The sequence below is a fragment of the Oncorhynchus gorbuscha genome, linkage group LG21 (assembly GCF_021184085.1).
Source record: "Oncorhynchus gorbuscha isolate QuinsamMale2020 ecotype Even-year linkage group LG21, OgorEven_v1.0, whole genome shotgun sequence".
Lineage (NCBI taxonomy): Eukaryota > Metazoa > Chordata > Actinopteri > Salmoniformes > Salmonidae > Oncorhynchus > Oncorhynchus gorbuscha.
This window is the reverse complement of record NC_060193.1, coordinates 21,982,380-22,009,892: the sequence shown is the minus strand read 5'-3', so window position 1 is coordinate 22,009,892 and position 27,513 is coordinate 21,982,380. Positions and strand designations below refer to the sequence as shown.

The following is a 27,513-nucleotide window of genomic DNA, read 5'->3' as shown; positions in this document are numbered from 1 at the left end:
AATAGCCTCCAATACCCTACTCAACAAATTGGATGCAGTCTATCACAATGCAATCCGTTTTGTCACCAAAGCCCCATATACTACCTACCATTGCGACCTGTACGCTCTCGTTGGCTGGCCCTTGCTTCATACTCGTCGCCAAACCCACTGGCTCCATGTCATCTACAAGACCCTGCTAGGTAAAGTCCCCCCTTATCTCAGCTCGCTGGTCACCATAGCATCTCCCACATGTAGCACACGCTCCAGCAGGTATATCTCTCTAGTCACCCCCAAAAACAATTCTTTCTTTGGCCGCCTCTTCTTCCAGTTCTCTGCTGCCAATGACTGGAACGAACTACAAAAATCTCTAAAACTGGAAACACTTATCTCCCTCACTAGCTTTAAGCACCAACTGTCAGAGCATCTTACAGATTACTGCACCTGTACATAGCCCACCTATAATTTAGCCCAAACAACTACCTCTTTCCCAACTGTATTTCATTTATTTATTTATTTAGCTCCTTTGCACCCTATTATTTTTATTTCTACTTTGCACATTCTTCCATTGCAAAACTACCATTCCAGTGTTTTACTTGCTATATTGTATTTACTTTGCCACCATGGCCTTTTTTGCCTTTACCTCCCTTCTCACCTAATTTGCTCACATTGTATATAGACTTGTTTATATTGTATTATTGACTGTATGTTTGTTTTACTCCATGTTTTTAATTAAAATATGTCAATCATTATATGAATATGTTGGTAAGAAGATCCGAGGCTGTAATCGCTGCCAAAGTTGCTTCAACAAAGTACTGAGTAAAGGGTTTGAATACTTATGTAAATGTGATATTTCAGTATTTTTTTATATTTAATACATTTGCAAAAATGTCTAAAAGTTTTTTTTATGGGGTATTGTGTGTAGATTGATGAGGGCGGAAAACGATTTAATCCATTTTAGAGTCAAGGGGTCTGAATACTTTCTGAATGCACTCTGTTGTCTCAGTGACTGTAGGCCCACTACTTATGTTGGCCTGTGAGGAGGGGCGGCTAGCACTGTTACATGCTGCTGTTATTGTCATATCTATAGGAAACTAGTTGAATAGGTTTTTCCTGTTCTCTTTTATTGTTACAGATCTCCTGGTCCAGCCTGATATCTCTCTGACTGACTCAATGGGAGGGGTCTTCAGGGGCCCGCGATGTTCAGGGGCTACAACTTCACCATCACCTGCTCCACTCAGCCACAGTACCCAGAAGGCTCCTTCCTCCTCACGTTCACCAGCTCAAACAGAACCCAGACAGCTGTCAATGACTGCTGCCTTCCTCTTCCCTGCTGCAGACGACTCCCACCAAGGGGACGACAGCTGTGTTTATGAGAATTATGTTTTCTCTCATAACTTCTCCCTCACTGTCACAGGTAACAGAGCATGAACCAGAATTATAACTTTGTCATTGACAGATTTCCCACAGAGCTATCTGATGATGATCAGTCGCTTCATGAAACGTGTTTCTGTTTGCAGCCAAACTTCATCATCAGACACATTGTAGTGCTGCTGATCCTACTGACAGCCAACACCACCTCCTACCTGTACTTCAAGGTAAAGACATTAATTCAGACGTGACAAGTCAAATGTTTGTATTTGAGCAGATTGATATTTCAATTGTTGTGAGGGGCTGATTTGTTATGGGGGGTGCCCCAATGTTTTTGTTTAATGACTGATTGAATATATATGTAGTCTGGTACAGTAGATAACAGTCACAGATACAGTCTAGTTATGTCATTAACCACTTGTGTATCCATTGGGGGAGGGAGAGACGGATATATATACTGTATATACACTGAGTATACCAAACATTAGGAACACCTTACTAATATTGAGATGCATGCATTTAATGCTAAGAGTGTGCAAAGTTGTCAAGGCAAAAGGGTGGCTACTTTGAAGAATCTCAAATATAAAATATATTTTGGTTTAACACTTTTGGTTACTACATGATTCCATATGTGTTATTTCATAGTTTTGATGTCTTCACTATTATTCTACAATGTAGAAAATAGTCAAAATGAAGAAAAGGCCTGTAATGAGTAGGTGTCCATATATATATATATATATATATATATATATATATATATATATATATATATATATATATATATATATATACATACACACTGCTCAAAAAAATAAAGGGAACACAATGTAACTCCAAGTCAATCACACTTCTGTGAAATCAAACTGTCCACTTAGGAAGCAACACTGATTGACAATCAATTTCACATGTTGTTGTGCAAATGGAATAGACAACAGGTGGAAATTATAGGCAATTAGCAAGACACCCCCAATAAAGGAGTGGTTCTGCAGGTGGTGACCACAGACCACTTCTCAGTTCCTATGCATCCTGGCTGATGTTTTGGTCACTTTTGAATGCTGGCAGTGCTTTCACTCTAGTGGAAGCATGAGATGGAGTCTACAACCCACACAAGTGGCTCAGGGAGTGCAGCTCATCCAGGATGGCACATCAATGCGAGCTGTGGCAAGAAGGTTTGCTGTGTATGTCAGCGTCAGTGTCAGTGTCCAGAGCATGGAGGCGCTACCAGGAGACAGGCCAGTACATCAGGAGACATGGAGGAGGCCGTAGGAGGGCAACAACCCAGCAGCAGGACCGCTTACCTCCGCCTTTGTGCAAGGAGGAGCAGGAGGAGCACTGCCAGAGCCCTGCAAAATTACCTCCAGCAGGCCACAAATGTGCATGTGTCTGCTCAAACGGTCAGAAACAGACTCCATGAGGGTGGTATGAGGGCCCCACGTCCACAGGTGTGGGTTGTGCTTACAACCCAACACCGTGCTCTGGATAAGAGCGTCTGCTAAATGACTTAAATGTAATGTAAATGTGCAGGACGTTTGGCTTTTGCCAGAGAAGACCAAGATTGGCAAAATCGCCACTGGCGCCCTGTGCTCATCACAAATAAAAGCAGGTTCACACTGAGTACATGTGACAGACGTGACAGAGTCTGGAGACGCCGTAGAGAACGTTCTGCTGCCTGCAACATCCTCCAGCATGACCGGTTTGGCGGTGGGTCAGTCATGGTGTGGTGTGGCATTTCTTTGTGTGGCCGCACAGCCCTCCATGTGCTCGTCAGACCCCTTGTTAGACCATATGCTGGTGCGGTTGGCCCTGGGTTCTTCCTAATGCAAGACAATGCTAGACCTCATGTGGCTGGAGTGTGTCAGCAGTTCCTGCAAGAGGATGCTTTCGTCCAGGTCTGGGAGGAGATCCCTCAGGAGACCATCTGCCACCTTATGAGGAGCATGCCCAGGCATTGTAGGGAAGTCATACAGGCACGTGGAGGCCACACACACTACTGAGCCTCATTTTGACTTGTTGTAAGGACATTACATCAAAGTTGGATCAGCCTGTAGTGTGGTTTTCCACTTTAATTTTGATTATGACTCCAAATCCAGACCTCCTTGGGTTGATAAATTTGACTTCCATTGATAATTTTTGTCTGATTTTGTTGTCAGCACATTCAACTATGTAAAGAAAAAAACATTTAATAGGAATATTTCATTCATTCAGATCTAGGATGTGTTATTTTAGTGTTCCCTTTATTTTTCTGAGCAGTGTATATACACACACGACTGAACAAAAATGTAAACGCAACATGTAAGGTGTTGGTTTCATGAGCTGAATTTTTTTTTAATCACTGAAATCTTCCATACGCACAAAAAACTTTTTTTTCCCAAATGTTGTGCACAAATTTGTTTTATCCATTTGTGAGCGTTTCTCCTTAGCCAAGATAATCCATCCACCTGACAGGTGTGGCATATCAAGAATCTGATTAAACAGCATGATCATTACACAAGGTGCACCTTGTGCTGGGGACAATAAAAGGCCACTTTAAAATGTGCAGTTCTGTCACACAACACAATGCCACAGATGTCTAAAGTTTTGAGAGCGTGACTGGGGGAATGTCTACCAGAGCGGTTGCCAGATAATTGAATGTTAATTTCTCGACCATAAACTGCCTCCAATGTGGTTTTACAGAATTTGGCAGTACGTCCAAACGGCCTCGCAACCGCAGACCAAATGTAACCACGCCAGCCCAGGACCTCAACATCCGGCTTCTTCACCCGTGGCATCGTCTGAGTTGGCAGGTGTCGAGCATGGATCTTTATGTCAATGCCATGGAGATCGTCTCTCTGCGCTCCAGAGCTGAAGCCGGAGGAGAGTAGCCCAGGGGACGTAGTAGGACAACACTGATCCTACACGCTGATCTTATGTAAGTTCTGCATTTTAAAATCCATCGTCAGCCATGCGCACTTGTGTATAACATGTGGTTCAAACTTCAACAACACAAGTTCAGAATGTGTTTATATATTTATAACCTTGGAAGAAATCTTAAAGGAGTGACTGTAAAAACCCTTATTCTTTTTTGTATTATTATTGTTTTGACATGTATAACTTTTAAGAGACTAACTCATTTATACATTGCATTCCAACATGTATTGCTTTTTGCCTTTGTTTATGTTGCATATCCTATCCTGTATACTCTAAGATTCTTTATCTGGAAGTGTTACCATATAATATTATAATCATCCGCCGGCATTCAGTCCGATTGCACGTCGTAGCACGCTTGTCATTTAAAGCTATAATCCTTCATTAGTGAAACTGCCTCGACCACTTGGGATGTTACAACAACAAGGAAGTTACTGCAAACAACGAACATTATTTTTTGGCATCATTACAGGCTTGATAGAACAAAAGAATATGTACTGCAATTAGTTTTCGCCACGCTGTCGGAGGCTTCTCTCCTCTCCTCCGTTTCTCTTCCCTTTCAACAACAAGACAAAAACAATAACACAGGCCCTGAGGTGAACAATAGGCTGTTTCCCCTAACCTGGATCTGTAAAGGTCATTTCCGATTGAGCCGACACCTTGCAGTCTGTACTGTGAATGTGATCTCCACGAATGCAGAAACATTGCCTTTAAAATCAGCATGGTCGAGAGCACTCTACAATCGGCTTAAATCCTGGCCTTTTATCTTTTTTTAAACATTTTTAAAAGGGGGACATTTTTTTTTCACAAGTTATTTTGGTTGGTTGTTGGGGTTTACATTTTTTTTATCTCATGTTATTAATGATAAATGTTATGATTTTAATTATGATGTATATTATTGTAGTACAGTGCATTCAGAAAGTATTCAGACCGGGCCTCCCGGGTGGCGCAGTGGTTAAGGGCGCTGTACTGCAGCGCCAGCTGTGCCACCAGAGTTCGCTCTGGGTTCGCTCCAGGCTCTGTCGCAACCGGCTGCGTCGTCCGGGTTAGGGAGGGCTTGGCCGGTAGGGATATCCTTGTCTCTACACGCTCCTGTGGGACTGTCAGGATCCCTAAATGACTCTCAGACCATGAGAAACATGATTCTCTGGTCTGATGAAACCAAGATTGAACTCTTTGAACTGAATGTCAAGCATCACATCTGGAGGAAACCTGGCACCATCCCTACGATGAAGCATGGTGGCGGCAGCATCAGGCTGTGGGGATGTTTTTCAGCGGCAGGGACTGGGAGACTATTCAGGATTGAGGGGAAGATGAATGGAGCAAAGTACTTGATGAAAACCTGCTCCAGTGCGTTCAGGACCTCAGACTGGGGCAAAGGTTCACCTTCCAACAAGACAACAATCCTAACAGAGTCAGGACAGTAAGAATAGGAGTCTCTGAATGTCCTTGCGTAGCCCAGCCAGAACCCGAACATCTGACAGAGCTTGAGAGGATCTGCAGAGAAGAATGGGAGAAACTCCCCAAATATAGGTGTGCCAAGCTTGTAGTGTCATACCCAAGAAGTCTGGCGACTGTAATTGCTGTCAAAGGTGCTTCAACAAGTACTGAGTAAATTTACACTTATGTGATATTTTTTATACATTTGCAACTATTTCTAAAAATCTGTTTTTGCTTTGTCATTATTGGGTGTCCCTTGATGAGGGAAAAAACAATTTAATTAATTTTAGAATAATGCTGTAGCGTGGAAAAAGTGGAAGAATGTGGAAAAAAATGTGGAAAAAGTCGATGTTGCTGTTGTTAATTACTTTCCAGATGAAGACCTGTTGCTCTAAACTGCCATTTAATATACACAAAAATGATGAGAGCAGGAGAGCCATACAGTAAACAGTACACTAGATGGCAGCAAAGCGACCACTAAGACCCGACAGGAATGATGAGAAATGAATATCTACATTGTAGGCTACTGCACTGTACTATCAGAAATAGTGGAGTCCTACAGCCCCAATATAGGCAAATACAATTGTATATCTTAATTGTTATTCCTATGTCAAAAAGTCATGGGCTATTTTTAGAGACATGATAGCTGTGGTATAATGGCCATATACCACACCCCCTTGGCCATATTGCTTGATTATAACCTGATTATTAACATTTCAAACCAAAGCCTAGGCGACTCCAAAACAACTCTTCAGGTCTCAGGCAAGGTTACTCATCACACAAGTGTGGTCAGTCACACCAACACCTATAGAAGGCGTCTCCAACAGACCTGTTCAGGTGGATGTAATAACATAGAAATGTATTGTGTAGAACAGACATTAGAAACAGAATGAATAGAGCAGACTATCAGCAACTTTCAGAATGTTTCACATCACTGAATACACACCAGCTCTCCAAAGAAGACAGGTGGGTTGTGATGAGGACTGGAGGTGGTGGCAGTACTGTTAGGACCCCACGCGGGATGTATTAGTGTGCCCAGTGGGATGCCTGTGGCCATGACATCCCCCATCTCCTTCGGAAATGTTAATGAGGGCCGGAGGTGACATGAAGAAATGAGTAATCAGAACAAACAGTGCATCTCCCATGGTGCCAAGGGGCAACGCCGTCAGGAAAGGTTAGACTTCCTTCGTTCAGTGAGGTATCCGTCTTTGCTACCAGCTATTGATAATAATGTTTCCTACAGTGGGGTTTTATGAAATTGAATTTCCCATTCATCCTCAAAGAAGTCAACAAAATAAATTCTGACGTACTACTCCAACCAGGCCAACTGTTGACAGTTTGGTTATCATTTGAAATCATGAATAACATGGCCCAGTCAACAAGTAGAGTAGAATAGTGTAAAGTGTGGGACATTTGAGTTGACATTTGAGTTGTCAAACCAGTAGTTCACAGCAGCACACTTTAACTACAAACCAAAACAAATATAGAAATAAATAATGTCCCACATTTGGGGCTCTATTCAGTCGTTAAAGCTGAAGCGTTACAGATTCCACTGTAATTTACGATTGAGCCGACGTGCGGCATTCTCTGTGAAGCCAGTCTCTGCTTCAAGAGGGAACATTGCCTTTAAACTTGAATCACGCAGTAAGGCTAAACTTCCGCGATGCGGATTGAACAGAGCTGCCAGACTGCGTTTACACAAGCAGCCCAATTCGGATCTTTTTTCCGTTAATTGCTCTTTTGTCCAATCCGATCTGAAAAACACCTGATATGAAAAAATGATGTGATTGGTCAAAATATGAATTAGTGGAAAAAATATTTGAATTGGTCGGTCTGTGTAAACGCAGCCTCAATACGCACTTACATCTTTGCCCTTTGGCTGATAAATTAATGCTTACTTCTTCTGGGTACATGATGGGGGTGGGGAGAAGAAGATGGAGATTAGGGGGGGGCAGTGGGCAAACCTTCCAATTAACATTTGAGTCACTCCATATCATTAGCAGATCTGTATGGCGCATTAGGACCACACATCGTGCCGGAGACGCACCAGGGCTGGTGGGGCTAATCTCAACTGACGCAACACCCCTGGGCCTGGCTGAGACAGGCGTCACCCTCCGTCAACACTAGACTGTGAATGAGTCCCAAATGGCTCCCTATTCTACTCCCAAAAGAGTGCCATTTCAGACGGGTCCTGGTCAGAAGTAGTGCACTATACAGGGAATAGGATGCCATTTCAGGAGCACAGTATCATCATCACTGGGCTCGGGGTTTGTTTAGATCTGAAATGCCGCCTGTAACGCTGTGTTGTTTGCCATGCCCACTTCACACTTGTCAATTCCATGTCACAACTTTGCAGATATTGGATGTTGGACAGATGTATAATATTGTTTTGTTCTTGTGACTGTGTCAAACCTCTGTGACCTTCTTTACTTCTTCCCTACAGCTAGTGACCCCCATGACACATGCACACACACACGCACACGTTCTCATCAACCAATCACATCCCTGTATTGGGAGGTGAGGAAAGGCGAGGAAGAGCCAAGGATGAAGAAACCTATATATTGGTGGCGCCACTATTACGTGACACTTCGACAGGGCTGTGTTTTGTGTGTGGACCAACAGCCATCTTCCTTCTCTGACATCCAGACGTTGTTTTGTTTTCCAATAGGATAGTTGTTGAACATCCAGTCAACATCCAGATTATCACTGCTGAATACAGCATTGACGGATACATTCGGTATACAGTTTAACCAATAGGAAAGGTACAGACAGGGGAGATGCTGTGCTCCCAACTGCAGGTGTTACTGGTGGCTCTATCTGCCTCAGTGTTTCTGGCGAGGGTCAGCGCCGCTCCACACAGAGACATGCTAGCTGAACTACTGAGAGCAGATACAACCAAGGGCAACGAGGTGAGTGGTTGACTCACTGTTGTGGGTCAATTGCCTCATTTATAACCTTCATCTTCCACTTATCCACATTCTGATTGTGCCCACATTGCATCTATATGGTAGTAAAATGTTGCTTATCTGTCCACATTGTGAACAGATATCCTGGTCCCTCTCTGTATGCAAATTATTTAAGATTCTGTCAATGATTTTACAGGGCGCGGTGGTGATTTTAAATGCTGTCAATGTCCAGATCACAGGTGGTTAGTGGCATCTTAATTGGGCAGGACAGGCTTGTGGTAATGGCTGGAGCGGAATCAACATTAAACACATGGTTTCTATGCGTTTGATGCCGTTCCAGCCATTATTATGAGCAGTCCTCCCCTCAGCAGACTCCATTGGATCCTTTCTACACTTGTAAGATATTCAGACACACCTCAGGTGGTAGTCAGGAAGATCGGATCACAATGAGTCTTTTAGACGTCTACACGTCTAAAAATGTGGACAAGATCAAGACTAAGGATGCACGCTAGAACCGTGTATAAATGGAGCTAATGTTCTTATTAATTCTTGAATTATATTCTGTAAGATTCAACTCAATGGTCATACAATTTCAAGTGGACTAGTCAAATTAAATGACCATAACTTCTACTTGCTGTATATGTTAAATGATTTGATTAGGCTTCTGATGATGTTTTGGTCCTAGAATAACTGACAGAAGTGTTCCAGGACAACCGTAGTGTTAATGTCCGTGGTGTCAGTTATTCCCTTTCTTGGATGGACAATGAAGTTGTATTATATGTTATATTATTTTCCTAATAGGATCTCTCCCGCACCCTCCTGCTGAAGATGATGTCGGACCTGATGAGCACAGCCGTGGGGGAGAACGAGGTCCTACCAGACCTGGAGGAGGCACTCGGGGTGAGGGAGGAGGTGGTGCGCCAGCTACCCCTCTCCCATCGGGAACGCAAGGCTGGATGCCGGAACTTCTTTTGGAAGACATTCACATCGTGTTAACCTGCCAAGCAACCTCTTCTTTGTGCTGGATCATTTGAAGACATATTTCTTGCAATGTCACAAATGTAAAATGACAGCTACTTTTCCTTTTGCACTGTTCATGATCAATTAAAAGGTCTAGAATGATGTTGGCAAGTACCGGATATGTCCTTTTCAAGGGATGGTTGTCTAGCAACAAAAGCAACCCGTGCACAACTATGGGGCAAGCTTAGATTGTTGACATGTAAGCTATATTACGCCTTTTACTGAAAACAAATACATTTGCATAATGAGTACTTGTCTCTTAAATACAATCAGTACAGTTGTTGGTTAGCTAGCTAGCACATTGTAGCAATATTGGCATGAAATCAGTCAAGACATGGTATCAAACACAAGCCACTTCCCACGTGGCAGGTTCTTTACATTCTTGCTAGCAGCCATCCATATTCACAACAACGTGCTGGCTTCTGCTGCACGGAAGCGTGCACATCGTTTTTGTAACGTTGTCAGCTAACTCCTCTGTAACACCGAATAGGTTTTAGGTTAGGGTCTAGTACAGGGGTATATGAAAAGATGACAAGGTGTAGTTTGCTGAAAAATAGGGATGGTTTATTGTATTGATTATGTACTACAATCAGCATTAGGGGGGAGCAAATGCACACACACCCACTCACACTTCAAACTTGAGCCAAATTGTACAAACCACCTGCTCAGTACAAAAGCATTCTCCGCTTGTATTCCTCACATGGACAGATCGATTATTCTGCAATACAACAATGGCTTTAAACCACAGATTACACTTGTCAACAAAACATTTTGGCCATCAAGGCCACACATTTGAACGATTGTACCACGAGACTGAAGGGAAAGAGTGAGATGGTAAAACAGACAGAAATATTAACTATGACGACATGTTCTATAGCCTTTCATTGCCGTTCTCTTGTACTAATCAATATGACACTGGAACATAAAACATTTACACGCAGTGACGGCCATAAACACGGACTTAGAAACAATGAGTGTATAACAGGAGTTGAAATAAATACGCAAAAGTGGGAAATGCAACTCACAGGGCTCACACAGAGATCTTCATATCTTTGTGCTCAGAGACAAATACTGAGGGAAAAGGATCAAGTGCTGTGATTCCAGACACAAACACAGATTTGGGTTTTGAAGGCGTGTGAAATTAAAAAGGTGTTCAAGCCTTCAAAATCATACGAGCCGCTTTTACGTTGCAAAACAAATTAAGACAGCGGGAGGACGAAGCACAAGGACAAATGACATCAAAACAATGTGAGAAGGACTCCAATGTCTCAGAGATGCTTCAACATGGCCGATAGCGCCATGAGGATATGGATTAGCGACGGAAATCTATCTCTTAAACTAAAACAAAAACCCATAAAGAACACAAGAGGATGAGATCCCTGTTTCTCAGTAAGACAATTGCATTAGACTTCATTGCACCGTCTTCACCATTGTAACAGTCAAGTATAAATCAACACAAATGTTAAGAGAAATGATATTATAGTAATAAAAAGCGCATTCAAATTTTGAAGATGGGGTTTGGAGTTTTGGCTGGCTTACAAGTAACATTCTCGGAAATGCAGTACCAATTATCATGATGCAAATCGCTGTTCTGTTTTGACAAGGCAAACTTGTCAAGCTGCCAAGTTATCATCTTGACACAAACGGACTGTTTCAACATTAAATTAGGGTCACAGCATTGACTTTAGCGATCTGCTTTTTATGACTACCTAATCTTTCTTTGTCCTCTATTCTATTCACAAATCAATCCAACTACAGCTACTTCCTCTCCTATGAAACGTATGCAAACCCATTCACTCCATAACCAAATCAACCCGCAACATATGCTCCGTCACACATATCATTTGCATATGTGCGTTCTTTCATGCGAGGCAGTTCAGCGTTTTTTTTATGGACTTTAGTGGCATACAAAAAAATATATATGTTCCATTATCTGGACTGGTCAGATGGCAGGAAGATATAGTCTTCCTCAATCCTCATCATCACCACCTAATTTTCCTACTTATCGTCAATATCCATCAACCATTATTTGCCATTATAGAGCTCCTTCCATGTCCCCTCTATGTCTGGCAGGATAGAGCGTAAGACATAGTGTAGGACATGCAGGATTAGTGTGACATAAGCAGTGGGTGGGGAAGGGGGAGGGGGGTTAGTGCAGCCCCTGCTGCCTGCAGGTCAGAGGCTCTATACAATACTGGTATGCGCTGAAGGGTAGGGGATAGGGTGTAGTAGATAGGGAGTAGGGGTACAGGATACAATATAGAGGATAGGTGATAGCTAGTATAAACCAGAGGACAAGGATTAGGGAATAGTGGTGGAACTTGTTGTCAATCCATGTTACAATACCCTGTCTTTAACCTGTAATTATGTATCAATAAACCTAGTCAAGTGAAATTAAATAATGGCATCATATTGAAGACTGTCATAGGCAGTTTGAGGTGACATGGTACTACTGATTCCACAGCTTTGGGCATCTGAAGAACGAAGATTGACTAGAAGAGTATGAAAAAGTAGAAGGACAAAGTTGCCCTTAGTTTAACATTTCCCCCCCCTTGTGGTTAAGGTTATGATTTGGAGAGGGGTGAATCTGGTCTCAGATATATTCGTTAGGGCAACTTCTACCTCAGAGCAGGTGAAAGTAATGGAAGGATTGCGGGGTCAGAGGTGACGTCTCCTAGTTGGTTAGCAGTCAGTGGAGATTTTGGCGGAAAGGTCCTGGATGCGGCGGGCGCTGCAGCCCTTACACAGGATGTGACCATCCAGGGGGTAACAACCTCGCCCCTCACCCTCGGAGGACAGGAGCAGACCACACTCCTGGACAGAGAAAACACAGGGTAAATCCAGGAACACTGATTGGGTTCAACTGAATGGCCTTTGTACACCTGATGTGACATCCTGCCAAACTGTAAACGTCATTCAACTTGAGCGAGGTATTTTACTAACAAGGACACACACACACTCACACTACTACTCACCTCACACACGTAGCAGTTGACGTGGAAGCTGCGGTCCAGCGCCACTATCCTGACGGTCTCCTCCTGTCCCGGTTCGGGCATGATGGCCTGGCCACACACTGAGCAGCGGGGGGCAAACTTCCTGTTTAGGACAGAAAGCGTCAACACTAACATTAAAACTCAGGGGGGTGGAACACTAGAATTACGTTTTTTAAAAAGGACCAATGGCTGAACGTTATCTCAAGAAATTAAAGTGTAAATCTAAGTTTCATTGTTCAATGGGAGACTTGTGCTGGTGTCCCAGTTCATTGTTCATCTAGAAAAAGTACAGGTAATATCTGGCCCGGAGATATTCCGTTTGTTGAGCTGCTGACCTGTGGAAGTCATCTATGCAGTGAATCTGGGAGGTGGCGTCCACAGTGAAGGGAACCCCGTCCAGGCAGCAGCCACACACCACACAGTTGAAGCAGCGCGGGTGGTAGGCCTTTCCCATGGCCCGCAGGATACGGTCCAAGATGGGTTTGGAGCACTTAGAGCAGCGCTCTAGGGTACTCTGAGAGAGGCAGCACAGGTTCAGACAAAATAGTTTGTGTGTGCATGTGTGAGATATTGGTACCGAGCAATTAACCAAAATGTTGGTTCTTTTTTTGTTTTTCGAACAACTAACTGAGCGACGTCGGTTCAATTATTGGAAATGTTTTTTGTTCTGTGAGCTCAATGCGTATTTTGAGCAGTTTCTCTAGAGATAAATAGGTCTTAATTGAAAGGAAAACATGTAAACCCACAAACATTTGGACCTCCATGGAATGAGTTTGACACCCCTGTTTTACATAGTTTAGCGCAGAAAACATGGTAGAGAGCAGTTGCTTCGAGAAGCGTCTCTACCTGAAAATACATGATATAAAAGCGATTGATAGTTGGTATTCAGCAGGCAATAAAAGTATGCCTTATTTACTTTGAAGAACTTCTAAAATAGTGATTTTGTCAGGCAGCAGCTCTACAGAGCTGAACTGCTCATTTCAAATCCAGCCACATCTCAATTGGGATTTGGTCTGGACTTTGACTAGGCAATTCCAAAACTTCACATTTGTCGCCATTTAGCCATTTTCATGTAGACTTGATTGTGTGTTTTGGATCATTATCTTGCTGCATGACCCATCTGCGCTTCAGCTCACAACAACTGAAATATTTTATTCAAGTAAAGTAATGTGAATGCTTAATAGGTGATGGGGAGTCACTACCATCATGGAACTTTTATAAAATTGTTTTATTCTGTTTTGCAGCATTCAACCCCAAGTGCATTATTTTATTTTTTAATTATAATCAAAAATCTGCAATTATATTCTAAATAATCAAACTGAAAAGACTTCAAAAAGCACTAATGCCTCAGCACTGGTGAGAGAATACAATATATATGGAGAAAGACGGCAAGAAAGAGACAAAGATGGATGGAGAGATCAACTGATGAATCCAGGGAATACTGCTAAAGAATTTAGAACAAAGAGAAGCAATTCTCAATACAAAAAGTGACAGAAACTCACAATGTAACAGCTTTCGCAGTAGCTCTTCTTGTCCAGGGCGTAGAAGGGTTGCCCCCGGAGACGGGCGTGGCAGGTGATGCAGGTGAAACACTCCACGTGGAACACCTGCTCCATGGCGATACAGCCACTGCCGTCGCCAAGCACATTGTCACCGCAACGCGCACAGCGACCTGATAGTATAGAGGGAAAGGAGAAAAGATGAGAATAGGAGGATAAGAGATTTTTACTCAGAAGGAACATCTTGTGTTCAATTTAAATTAACTTTGTAGCCCAAGGGGAAATTAAGAGTCCAGTCAACACAAAGGACATAGGGAAGTACCAAAGTATTCCTCTGTAGGTGGGTGATTCATGTCGTACACCAACTTCTTAGTGAGCCGGTCCAATTCCTCCTCTTGCCTCGGAGCTGCTGACCCCTAATGGACAAATATGATTAATTATTCATTATTTCCCTTTCAGATTAGTGAAACCAAGAGACTGAGGATACAAGTACTCAAAAAGGACCATACTTTAGAAGCAGCAGAGCATGCTGTAGAGTAGATGACCTCTGAACTCTAGACAGACACTCACCTTGCTGGGCTGATAGGCGGGACTTGGGGCCTCTCTTGAACCTGGTTGGTGATTCTCCAGGCCTCTCTTGGGCGTGGGGCCCTGGTTCCCTCGCCCTCTAGACCCCCCGGGGATCTCCTTGTAGCCCCCATCAGAGTGCAGCTCCTGGGCTTGGGATGCGGGATGGGGAGGGTACCAGCCCTGGGGGCCCGTCTGGTTCTGGGGTGGGGGGCGCGAGGAGTGCTGGTGGGGCGGAGGAGGGGTGTAAGCCTGCTCGGCTTGTCTACCAGTTTGGGAGTAGGTGACAGGCTGGGCTGTTTTGACCTGGACGCTGAACCTCGGGCCAGTAGGGGTGGAAGAGGTGGTATAGGAGGCAGGGACGGGCTGAGGGTAGGGTTTGGACACCTGGGCGTAGGTGTAGTCTGGCTGGGGGGAGTACTGGGGAACCTGGTGGGGATCACTGGGGTAAGGGGGTGCTGGATGGTACTGGGACTGGGGGGGGTAACCCATGGACGGCCTGCCCTGAGAGAGTGCTCCTGGCTGGGTTGAGGGTTTGTAGTGGTCCCCTGAGATGTGTTTGTTGTAAGGCACGTTATCGTACAGCTGCAAAGGAATGGAAAGTAAACATAAATCATTTTTTTGCCTTTTTTATTTCAAATGAATTACTAACAAAAACTCAAGCGTAAACATCCAGAAGAACCAGTGATACACTTAAAGACAGATATGTTTTTATTTTTATTGGTCAGTTATACGTTTGTGTATTATGTTTCTGGGGAATAGTTTATTCCTCATATGTAGTCAGTCAGGTAACCTACCTGTGTGCTGTTCTGTGGATGGCTGTCCAGATCGGCCAGCATGCAGGTGAGAGAGTCAATCTCTGCATCGAGGTTGGAGTGGTGTCCACTTGGCTTCTCAGGTCCACGATGCTGAAATCATAGAGCAGGATCACACACATGAAGTCACTTGCCTTTATAACATTTCACAACAGGAGAAAGATAGAGCAAATGTAGTGTAATTACTTGTTTATTTGAATATTGGATTTGAGCAAATGTTATGCTCCATGACATTACAACAATCGTAACTAGCCTATCTACATGCAATCAGGTTGAAAATCTCACTAATTTTAGTCTGGAAACTACACTGAACATCGTGGCGTAATGGAGCAATAATCAGTGTGGATTCCAAGCTACAAAAACAATTATGTCCCACCTACCATTAGCTCATAGCTGTCCATGTGAGGGTTCCAGGACCGGTCTTCTTTGAGCCCGTGGGAAGGTGGTTGGTAGTAGTGGTCGTTAGATTTAGGGTGAAACCCTGTGTCCTCTTGGTGCTGCATGGGTCCACCTTTACAACAAATATGACACGGTACACTTTACAAACAAGACCATAATAATGTACACACTTTACATTGACACATAATCAAATAGTTTTCATCAATATTGTGCCAGTTCTAATCACCAAAGCATTGGTGTACTCAATCTTTTATCAGTTCTAACTCTCTTCTACGTCAAGGCTTGAGCTAAGTTTTCACTGACATTTAAGCTGTTGTCAATCACGAAAGTTATCACAGGATTTCATTTTTACCAAGGTTTAGCACAAAACTCAAGCCCAGTGTAACATAAGGCCCACCACCACCATGTTCCTACCTGTGGGTCCAGTAGCCATGTACCTAGTGGCCAGGCCTCCTCCACCTCCTTTCTGGTCATAGACCCCATACTTGGGCCGGGGGTCCGAGGAGACCTTCATGGGCGGCTGTCTGTACATGGCTGGCCCGGAGTGGGACATCTGATGAACAGTTCTCTCTGGGCTACCCAGAGTCCTTGGCGGCAGCCAGGTGGGACCAGACATGTCAGGGTTCTGAAAAGAAGGTTGTTGTGATTAAACTGCTATATTGTAAAACTATAGCAGAACAATTATATTCCTGTATTTAGGACAACAGCAGAACAATTATATTCCTGTATTTAGGACAACAGCAGAACAATTATATTCCTGTATTTAGGACAACAGCAGAACAATTATATTCCTGTATTTAGGACAACAGCAGAACAATTATATTCCTGTATTTAGGACAACAGCAGAACAATTATATTCCTGTATTTAGGACAACAGCAGAACAATTATATTCCTGTATTTAGGACAACAGCAGAACAATTATATTCCTGTATTTAGGACAACAGCAGAACAATTATATTCCTGTATTTAGGACAACAGCAGAACAATTATATTCTTATTTCTATTACACCATATTGGATGACTGTCTTTCATATAACAACGATAGGATTAGGCTACAACATGATACTCAAATGTTCCCAATACCCATCAGGAGGTTGCTACAACCTAGCCTATCAATTCAAGATTACAAGGTATGTGCACACAGGTCGAGAGAAAAATTTGCTGACATAGGGTGTGATCATTAGTTCAAGAGAGTCTCCATTGGACAAATTCAGGTATGTTAATACTCATTTTGTTCCATTTGAGAAATGTTTTTACACAGAATCGGCGGAATGAATACACCCCTGATCACGCGTAAACACTTGTGGACGTCAATGCACAACACATCAGCTATGTGACCAGGCAAAACAAAATACCTTTCCAAGCCAAACGATATCATAACTGCTACACACAGCCTACATCTCTGGCACAATATTAGTCAAAGTAACATCATAGTCAACATAGCTAATAGAACTAAAGTGTTAGTAAACCTGCTACAGTGTGCAGTCAATAAGCAGTTTAGCACTTACACCGGCAGACCCCGGGGGCAATAAATTAGTCAAACCAAAAGCTTACCTTGACTTGGAAGTGTTCCAGTGTTGTGTTGGATAGTCATAGCCAGCTAGCTAACATAGCATCCCTCTGTTTGAGCAGAGTGTTTGACTAGGCTAAACTAGCTAGCTGCATTTGCTAGCTAAGTGAAACTGAAAAAAAATTGAAATCTCTATCTGGCTCCTCCTTCATGTTTGGAAGGAATGAATTTGTTCAAAACTGTTCACCCATTGTCTTTCTCTTCGAGTCAACTACTCACCACATTGTATGTACTGCAGTGCCAGCTATCTGTGTCTTATGCCTTCAGTACTAGATTCATTCTCTGATTGGGTCAGTTCATGCTGCAAGAGATCGGTTGGAAGACATCCTCCGGGAGTTGTCAGTTACTGTGTAAGTATATAGAAAGGTCTGAGAAACATGAGCCTCCTAGGTTTTGTATTGAAGTCAATGTACCCTGAGGAAGACGGAAACCATCTGTCCTCTGGATACACCATGGTGCTACCCTACAGTGTGCGGTTGAGGCTACTGAAGACCTCATTTGAAGTATAGTATGTTTTAATGAATTATTTGGTGTCTTGATTATATTTAGTATAGTTTTATCTTTAAAAGGATAATTTTTTTCTGTTTTACAGATTTGTTTTTCCTCCTGAAAATCACTGAGGAGGATGGTCCTCCCCTTCCTCCTCTGAGAAGCCAACACTGGTGTGTATATTTACGTCAGAGGCAACCACTGGTCTGTATATTTGTGTCACTGGTAACCACTGGAGTGGAAACCAAGAGATGCTTCAATCTAGGTTTCCTATGGCAACTGACACACAGCAGTTTAATAATAGGCTCATAGTTGAGAAGCAGGAAGATAGCGCCATTCCCAACCATAAGGGGAATTCCAGCGGACAGACACACCAGTTCCACAGTGTGAGCCAACACACACACACAGGCACATAACAAATAAAAAAAACACACAGAAATCTCACAGGTGCAAGACCCGTGGCTTGTTCCACCATTACCCCTGGGTCTTTATCCACTACAATAGTTATTGTCTCTAATGTTTACACTCAACTCTAAATGATCCCAAATGAAGTTGCAGTGACAAAAACAAGAGAGGAAACGTCTGTAATGATATGCGTCTCTGCTTCGGCACCTGGACCTGGTTTACAACAACACATTACACAAGGCAGTGAAAGAAATGTTTTTAAAAAACGGAAAGGTTACAGCTGGAAGGATGGGACTGTGATTAGGCCTAGTCTGATTATTAGGAAACAACATTCTCCACAAAACTTTGACCATGACAGCCTTTTATGATGATCATCATTAGCATCTATACATTTTATCTTCCTAAACAAACATGTATTTAAAGTGCATTGCATTATTAAGTTCACTATAAGTGAATGACCAGTCAGAGCCGACTCTACTGCAATTGAGCTGCTGTCCCTCCTTCCACCGGCCTGATTTAAACCTAAATCCGGCTGAGCGGACACTCAAATCCGAGGATTGGTGGGCCGGAAAATTAAATCACAGCGGCTTTATAATTCTGTGATTAAAAACATTTTTTTTTTAAAGTCTTACGGTGGATTGTAAGACCACTACTCACATAAACTATAACAGCTAGTCAACTTGATATCAGTTGCCAAATCATGATAGCACACTTATATGAGCGAACTGTCAAACGGGAATTGAGAGCTGGAGCGCGATAGAGATACATTGTTGTAGCAATGGCAATGCTACATTGTTGCAATTCTAGCCTACTAAACTTCCGCAATCAAAACAATAACACTTCTGCGATTGGGAAGTGTTGTATGCTATGAAGAATAGGCTAGAATGGGGATATCCTACCTCTTAAAATCCAGAATCCTTATGTCTTCTCGTCTTCATACTCATCTACAAACGAAAAACATGTCACAGTGTAGCGACAATTAGGCTATTTGGGTCAATAGCCAGATCACATGCAATGCTAAATCGTATAGGCCTATGGCATTGCACCTTTCTAAACGATAAAAACATTGCTTTGTCAAGTTTTGGAGCGGCAAAGAAAATGTGTAGGGTAGTTAGTAGTAGACACACGTATATATGTTAAGAAAATTACAATATTTTTCGAATTTAAACAACAAAAATCATGCAGCGTCAGTCTAGGAATATCAAACGGGCAGTTACACTGAAGTTAACATGCGAGATTAATACAGAGAAAATTACAACATTAGCCTAACTTGATATGTTTGTTTGAAGAGATAGCTGATCTACAGCGTCTAGGCTACACGATTAGCCTACTACAAAGAGAACGCTACACTTGTTGCACACAAACACGCGCAATTAAACAATTGAACTTATTTCATGTGTTTTTCAGATAGGGTAGAATAAAACTCGCTCATAAAAAGTAGGCCTACTTTCTATTGGGGTGTATTCATTACACCAATTATTTTGCAAAACGTTTTGAAGGAAAACCCGTTTGTCGGCCCCTCCCCGTTTCGTTCCTTTTGTTTCTTAAACGGAAAACGGTTTCCGTTGCAAGACGTACTGAACACACCCTTGGTCTAGATTCGGTAACTTACTTTCTCATGGATCCCGTGTTTGTCACAGGCCTAGCCTTGTGATCTGCGTGGAGGATCATTATCTCCAGACTTACTTATGCAGCCCAGTCCCTACATCTTGACAACAAAATAGGTAAAGCTGTTGATCTGATGCTTTTCAACTTAATCTGGAAAAATTGTACACATTATATTAGGACATCTGTCATTATGAACACATATGAATATGGTGGTCTCAAATTTGTAGATGCTTTGAATAATACTTTTAAGATAAATTGGGCTAAACATGTATTAAAGAATCCAACTTCAATTTTATGTTCCTTTATTTTTTATTTTTTAATATTTTTTTTCCATCTTTATCTAACCAGGTAGGCCAGTTGAAAACAAGTTCTCATTTACAACTGCGACCTGGCCAAGATAAAGCAAACAGGTGCGACACAAACAACAACACATGGAAGTTACACATGCAATAAACAAACATACAGTCAATAACACTGATAGAAAAAAATCTATATACAGTGTGTGCAAATGAGGTAAAATAAGGCAGGTCGGCAGATGTATAACCAGACCTCACCTTCTTCTCATCTACCCTGCTTCCAGTTGACTCACCAATAGGAAAAATGTGTTTCTCCTTGCTCCCTCCGAACAACAGATCTATACATGCTTTTTTCAAAGGGATATTGTATCCATTCCTTATGCCACAAGTTGCTGGACTACATTTGTCAATAATATCTGTTGGAAAAAAGTCTGGTTATTACCATACAAATATCTGCTTGTTAATAAGTTCAAAGAGGTCTCTTTCAGAATAATCCATAAGTATTACCCTGCGAATCATTAACCTGAAAAAAAAAAAAAAAGACATTAACATTAACTGTATTTTTTGTGTTGAGCATCCAGAAACATTTTTGCATTTATTTTGATATTGTCTACATGTAAAAAAAAAAAAGTTCTGGAAAGATATTCATAGTTTTATAATTGTTAATATTCTTGATTTCTTTTGTTTATGAGAGAATGTGCTGCTCGGTTTCCTTAACCATAATAAGGATCAAGAAAAACAATTTGACCTCATCAAACTAATTGTGCTAATGGAAAAATGTCACATTCATAAATGTAAATTCACAAATAAAAAAAACACTCTTCCGTGTTTTCTATAAGGAATTCGAGCAGTACATTAAGACCATTCAACATTGTTCTAATAAGAAAGCTGTTAAAACAATATATGTGTTTCTTTTAATGTTTTTGTATAATCTGAAATGTGTTGTGCCCCCTAGCATATGTTATCATTGTTTGTTTGTATACTTATTGCATGTATACTGTATTTTCTGGGGGGAAAAAGGGGGAAAAGCATGGAGGATCATGAACACATCATGTATTACAAGTGTTTGTCAGACAAAAGTTAAATCGGCCTATATGTATTTTAAAATGTAGGATAGGCTAATTAAATGTTTTCTACGCATGGTCACCTCACATTTCACAAAGAAAAATAAAACAAATAACACATTCATTTGAATTTGATAGCCAATTAAAATGGAAAGGACAATAGGGCCTAACATTTATTTTTGGTCAAAATGTATCTCTCTATTCAGTGACGTCACCAACTCTGTAATCTCACAAACACAGCCTGTGATCACCTGTGGCCCCATTTATCAAAACAGATTTGGGAATGCTCCTTTAGAACATCCACAATGGAACGTCCCTCTCTTGGAACGTCAGACCCAGAAAATATGTCTTGCTTCAGATTCTTAGAATCGGAATTAAAATCAAATAAAAATGTATTGTTCGGGTACACATACTGTATTCTGCAGATGCTATCGTAGGTGCAGCAAAATGCTTATGTTTCTAGCTCCAACACTGCAGTCAGTGTACTTAATAATACACACAAATCCCCCAAATAAAAATTAAGAAATATCAGTAAGACCAATGTCAGAGTCCGGAATATAAATATATATGCACTGTACAATATGTACAGTTGAAGTCGGAAGTTCACATACACATAGGTTGGAGTCAATAAAACTCATTTTTCAACCACTATACAACTTTCTTGTTAACAAACTATAGTTTTGGCAAGTCGGTTAGGGCATCTAAGTCATTTTCCAACAATTGTTTACAGACAGATTTTTTCACTTAAACTTCACTGTATTACAATTCCAGTGGGTCAGAAGTGTACATACACTAATTTGACTGTGCCTTCAAACAGCTTGGAAAATTCCAGAAAATGATGTCATGGCTTTAGAAGTTTCTGATAGGCTTATTGACATAACTTGAGTCAATTGGAGGTGTACCTGTGGATGTGTTTCAAGGCCAACCTTCAAACTCGGTGCATCTTTGCTTGACATCATGGGAAAATCAAAAGAAATCAGCCAAGTCCTCAAAAAATGTGTATACCTCCACAAATCTGGTTCATCCTTGGGAGCAATTTCCAAATGCCTGAAGGTACCACATTTATCTGTACAAACAATCGTACGCAAGTACAAATGCCATGGGACCACACAGCTGTCATAACGCTCAGGAAAGAGACACGTTCTGTCTCCTAGAGATGAACGTGCTTTGGTGTGAAAAGTGCAAATCAATCCCAGAACAACATCAAAGGACCTTGTGAAGATGCTGGAGGAAACAGTTACAAAAGTATCTATATCCACAGTAAAATGAGTCCTATAATCGACATAACCTGAAAGGCCGCTCAGCAAGGAAGAAGTCACTGCTCCAAAACCGCCATAAAAAAGCCAGACTACGTTTTGCAACTACACATGGGGATAAAGATCGTACTATTTGGAAAAATTTCCTCTGGTCTGATGAAACAAAAATGGAACTGTTTGGCCATAATGACCATCGTTATGTTTGGAGGAAAAGGTGGAGGCTTGCAAGCTGAAGCACACCATCCCAACTGTGAAGCACGGGGGTGGCAGCTTGGCACACCTGTATTTGGGGAGCTTCTCCCATTCTTCTCTGCAGATCTTCTCAAGCTCTGTCAGGTTGGATGGGAAACGTCATGGCACAGCTATTTTCAGGTCTCTCCAGAGATTTTCGATCAGGTTCAAGTCTGAGCTCTGGCTGGTCCACTCATTTAGAGACTCTGTCCCGAAACCACTCCTGCTTTGTCTTGGCTGTGTACTCAGTGCCGTTGTCCTGTTAGAAGGTGAACCTTCACCCCAGCCCGAGGTCCTGACGGCTCTGGAGCAGGTTTCATCAAGGATCTCTCTGTACTTTGCTCCGTTCATCTTTCCCTCGATCCTCACTAGTCTCCCAGTCCCTGCCACTGAAAAACATCCCCACAGCATGATGCTGCCACCAACATGCTTCGCCATAGGGATGGTGCCAGTTTTCCTCCAGACGTGACGCTTGGCATTCAGGCAAGAGAGTTCAATCTTGGTTTCATCAGACCAGAGAATCTTTTTTCTCATGGTCTGAGAGTCCTTTAGGTGCCTTTTGGCAAACTCAAAGCAGGCTGTCATGTGCCGTTTACTGAGAAGTGGCTTCTGTCTGGTCACTCTACCATAAAGACCTGATTGGTAGAGTGCTGCAGAGATGGTTGTCCTTATGGAAGGTTCTTCCATCTCCACAGAGGAACTATGGAGCTCTGTCAGAGTGACCATCGGTTCTTGGTCACCTCCCTGACCAAGCCCTTCTCCCCCAATTGCTTAGTTTGGCCAGGTGGCCAGCTCTAGGAAGAGTCTTGGTTGTTCCAAACTTCTTCCATTTAAGAATGAAGGCGACTGTGTTCTTGGGGAACTTTAATGCTGCTGAAATGTTTTGGTACCCTTCCCCAAGTCTGAGCCTCAACACAATCTTGTCTCGGAGCTCTATAGACAATTCCTTCAACCTCATGGATTGATTTTTGCTCTGACATGCACTGTCAACTGTGGGACCTAATATAGAAGGGTGTGTGCCTTTCCAAATCATGTCCAATCAATTTAATTTACCACAGGTGGACTTCAATGAAGTTGTAGAAACATCTCAAAGATGATCAATGGAAACAGGATGCACCTGAACTCAATTTGAAGTCTGAATACTTACGTAAATAAGGTATTTCTGTTTTTTATTTATTTTTAATACATTTCTAAAAAATCTGTTTTCGCTTTGTCATTATGGGGTATTGTGTGTAAAATGATGAGGAACATTTTTTATTTAATATTTTTTAGAATAAGGCTATAACGCAAGAAAATGTGAAAGTCAAGGATACATTTGAAGTGGGTAAAACATTATGAAAACATTATTACATTGACAAGTATTTAATGACTATGCACATAGGGAAGCAGTCTCTCAGGTGCAGGGTAGAGTATCAGATGGTAGCCATCTAGTAACAGTGACTAAATTCAGGTCAGGTTGCTACTGTAGGTGGAGACCAGCTTGTGGTGACTATTTAACAGTCTAATCCAAAGATTCTGTTTTTCATTCTCTCTGTCCCAGCTTTGATGCACCTGTACTGTCTCCTCCTTCTAGATGGCAGTGGGGTGAACAGGCTCGGGTGGTTGGCATTCAACACCATAGTACCCTCCAAGCTCGTCATCAAGCTCGAGACCCTGGGTCTCGACCCCGCCCTGTGCAACTGGGTACTGGACTTCCTGACGGGCCGCCCCCAGGTGGTGAGGGTAGGCAACAACATCTCCTCCCCGCTGATCCTCAACACGGGGGCCCCACAAGGGTGCGTTCTGAGCCCTCTCCTGTACTCCCTGTTCACCCACGACTGCGTGGCCACGCACGCCTCCAACTCAATCATCAAGTTTGCGGACGACACAACAGTGGTAGGCTTGATTACCAACAACGACGAGACGGCCTACAGGGAGGAGGTGAGGGCCCTTGGAGTGTGGTGTCAGGAAAATAACCTCACACTCAACGTCAACAAAACTAAGGAGATGATTGTGGACTTCAGGAAACAGCAGAGGGAACACCCCCTATCCACATCGATGGAACAGTAGTGGAGAGGGTAGCTAGTTTTAAGTTCCTCGGCATACACATCACAGACAAACTGAATTGGTCCACTCACACTGACAGCGTCGTGAAGAAGGCGCAGCAGCGCCTATTCAACCTCAGGAGGCTGAAAAAATTCGGCTTGTCACCAAAAGCACTCACAAACTTCTACAGATGCACAATCGAGAGCATCCTGGCGGGCTGTATCACCGCCTGGTACGGCAACTGCTCCGCCCTCAACCGTAAGGCTCTCCAGAGGGTAGTGAGGACTGCACAACGCATCACCGGGGGCAAACTACCTGCCCTCCAGGACACCTACACCACCCGTTGTTACAGGAAGGCCATAAAGATCATCAAGGACATCAACCACCCGAACCACTGCCTGTTCACCCCGCTATCATCCAGAAGGCGAGGTCAGTACAGGTGCATCAAAGCTGGGACCGAGAGACTGAAAAACAGCTTCTATCTCAAGGCCATCAGACTATTAAATAGCCACCACTAACATTGAGTGGCTGCTGCCAACACACTGTCATTGACACTGACCCAACTCCAGCCATTTTAATAATGGGAATTGATGGAAATGATGTAAATATATCACTAGCCACTTTAAACAATGCTACCTTATATAATGTTACTTACCCTACATTATTCATCTCATATGCATATGTATATACTGTACTCTACAACATCGACTGCATCCTTATGTAACACATGTATCACTAGCCACTTTAACTATGCCACTTTGTTTACTTTGTCTACACACTCATCTCATATGTATATACTGTACTCGATACCATCTACTGTATGCTGCTCTGTACCATCACTCATTCATATATCCTTATGTACATGTTCCTTATCCCCTTACACTGTGTATAAGACAGTAGTTTTTTTTGGAATTGTTAGTTAGATTACTTGTTGGTTATCACTGCATTGTCGGAACTAGAAGCACAAGCATTTCGCTACACTCGCATTAACATCTGCTAACCATGTGTATGTGACAAATAAAATTTGATTTGATTTTGAGGTCGTTGTTGATTTTCTTGGCCTTCCTGTGGCACCGGGTGCTGTAGATGTCCTGGAGGGCAGGCAGTATGCCCCAAGTCATTCATTGGGCTGATGCACCACCCTCTGGAAAGCCATGCGGTTGCGGTCGGTGCAATTGCTGTACCAGGTGGTGATACAGCTCGACAGGATGCTCTCAATGGTGCATCTGTAGACGTTTGAGAGGGTCTTAGGGGCCTAGACGAATTTCTACAGCCTCCTGAGGTTGAAGAGACACTTTTGTGCCTTCTTCACCACACTGTCTGTGTGGATGGACCAATTCAGGTTGTAAGTGCACACCGAGGAACTTGAAGCTTTTCACCCTCTCCACTGCAGCACCGTCGATGTCGATTGGGGCGCGCTCTCGCTGCTGTTTCCTGAAGTTCACGATCAGCTCCTTCATTTTGTTGACGTTTAGGGAGAGGTTATTTTCCTGCCACCAATCCACCAGGGCCCTCACCTCCTCCCTATAGGCTGTCTCGTCATTGTTGGTAAACAGGCCTACCACTGTTGTGTCATCAGCAAACTTGATGATTGAGTTGGAGACGTCTGTGGCCACCCAGTCATGGGTGAACAGGGAGTACATGAGGGGGCTGAGCACGCACCCTTGTGGGGCCCCCGTGTTGAAGATCAGCGTGGCAGAGGTGTTGTTGCCTACCTTCACCACCTGAGGTCGTCCTGACAGGAAGTAGTTGCACAATCATCCCCTAATCATGATCATCAGTTTAGAATGCAATTTGATTAATAAGCTATGTTTGCTAGGGATGGAGAAAAAGTGTGACACCAATCAGGCCCTCGAGGACTGGAGTTGCCCACCCCTGTTCTAGGGTGTCGGGTAAGGTGGAGCCGATATGATCCTTAACTAGCCTCCCAAAGCACTCCATGATGACAGAAGTGAGTGCCAGGGGAGATAGTCATTTAGTTCAGTTACCTTCACTTTCTTGGTTACAGGAACACATTTTTTGTACCGTAGCTGCTGGACATAGGCTGCTGGGAACTTCTTTTAAACAACATTTAAGAGGGTCTTTAATGTTGGTAGAAGCCTATGAAAATGCCCAAAAAAGTCAAATTGACCATATTTGTTGACAATTTTGACCATTCGATCAAAAGCATAATCTATTGGATTATCCACATTCTCACCTGATTTGGACTGAGAGCTCTGGAGTTGCTGGACTGAAATGGCTTGAGTCTAGAATCTACTCCACCCTGGAGGTCCTCCCTGGGGTTCTTAGCTCTCTCTAATTTTTCTTGGAGGACTTCTACCAAGAAGAACAGAGACATCACTCATTCATTTACCTACCACCTACTAGGGATTCTACAATAAATGGCCTTGATATCAGCTATACCAGGTCAAGTAGGATAGTTACATTAGACAGACAGACATGATGCAGTCTAGATGGAAATGTATGATTGGATTTCGAGCGACATTTTACATTTACATTTTAGGGTAATGCCATGCTCAAGGGCACATCGACAGAATCTTCACCTAGTCGGCTCAGAGAGTCGAACCAACATTTGTTTTGGTTACTGGTCCAACGCTCTGAACCAGAGTTGTGGACTGGAGTCACATGACTTGGATTTGAGTCGGACTCAAATCACACATTTAATGACTTGAGACTGG

At 42.7% G+C, this 27,513-nt stretch overlaps 2 protein-coding genes across 6 annotated transcripts; one reads left to right on the top strand and one right to left on the bottom strand.

Moving 5' to 3' along the window:
• The first annotated feature begins 1,000 nt into the window (after nt 1-1,000).
• Nucleotides 1,001-9,719, top strand: sst5 (somatostatin 5). Of its 3 annotated transcripts, XM_046318473.1 has the most exons (4): nt 1,001-1,393; nt 1,497-1,574; nt 4,021-4,255; nt 7,692-8,463. In XM_046318473.1, exons 1-3 carry the CDS (start codon nt 1,150-1,152, stop codon nt 4,206-4,208), a joined length of 510 nt encoding a protein of 169 aa, XP_046174429.1. In that variant the 5' UTR covers nt 1,001-1,149; the 3' UTR covers nt 4,209-4,255; nt 7,692-8,463. The 3 variants fall into 3 exon arrangements, with proteins under 3 accessions (XP_046174429.1, XP_046174431.1, XP_046174430.1); XM_046318475.1 differs by lacking the exons at nt 1,001-1,393; nt 1,497-1,574 and adding an exon at nt 9,399-9,719 and having other exon boundaries at nt 3,888-4,255; nt 8,360-8,600; XM_046318474.1 differs by lacking the exons at nt 1,001-1,393; nt 1,497-1,574 and adding an exon at nt 9,399-9,719 and having other exon boundaries at nt 3,888-4,255; nt 7,692-8,600.
• A 440-nt stretch (nt 9,720-10,159) lies between these two features.
• On the bottom strand, nt 10,160-20,061 carry trip6 (thyroid hormone receptor interactor 6). Of its 3 annotated transcripts, none has more exons than XM_046318472.1 (11): nt 19,968-20,061; nt 19,255-19,299; nt 16,305-16,515; nt 15,872-16,002; nt 15,474-15,584; nt 14,680-15,261; nt 14,432-14,525; nt 14,113-14,282; nt 12,946-13,124; nt 12,593-12,713; nt 10,160-12,431 (listed from the first exon to the last, which is right to left on the bottom strand). In XM_046318472.1, the coding sequence occupies exons 3-11, from the start codon at nt 16,504-16,506 to the stop codon at nt 12,300-12,302; spliced, it is 1,722 nt and encodes a 573-aa protein (XP_046174428.1). In that variant the 5' UTR covers nt 16,507-16,515; nt 19,255-19,299; nt 19,968-20,061; the 3' UTR covers nt 10,160-12,299. The 3 variants fall into 3 exon arrangements, with proteins under 3 accessions (XP_046174428.1, XP_046174426.1, XP_046174427.1); XM_046318470.1 differs by lacking the exon at nt 19,968-20,061 and adding an exon at nt 19,803-19,904; XM_046318471.1 differs by lacking the exon at nt 19,968-20,061 and adding an exon at nt 19,626-19,795.
• Between the last annotated feature and the right edge of the window lie 7,452 nt (nt 20,062-27,513).

Bases quoted from the DNA above. Each gene is read 5' to 3' on its own strand.
- sst5 (XM_046318473.1), top strand. From the start codon at position 1,150: ATGGGAGGGGTCTTCAGGGGCCCGCGATGTTCAGGGGCTACAACTTCA. The intron at 1,394-1,496 runs GTAACAGAGCAT...TTCTGTTTGCAG, and splicing joins CTTCTCCCTCACTGTCACAG to CCAAACTTCATCATCAGACA. The intron at 1,575-4,020 runs GTAAAGACATTA...GTGGTTTTACAG, and splicing joins CCTCCTACCTGTACTTCAAG to AATTTGGCAGTACGTCCAAA.
- trip6 (XM_046318472.1), bottom strand. From the start codon at position 16,506: ATGTCTGGTCCCACCTGGCTGCCGCCAAGGACTCTGGGTAGCCCAGAG. The intron at 14,526-14,679 runs GTGAGTGTCTGT...TTTGTCCATTAG, and splicing joins CCGCCTATCAGCCCAGCAAG to GGGTCAGCAGCTCCGAGGCA. The intron at 13,125-14,112 runs GTGAGTTTCTGT...TGCCTCTCTCAG, and splicing joins ACTGCGAAAGCTGTTACATT to AGTACCCTAGAGCGCTGCTC.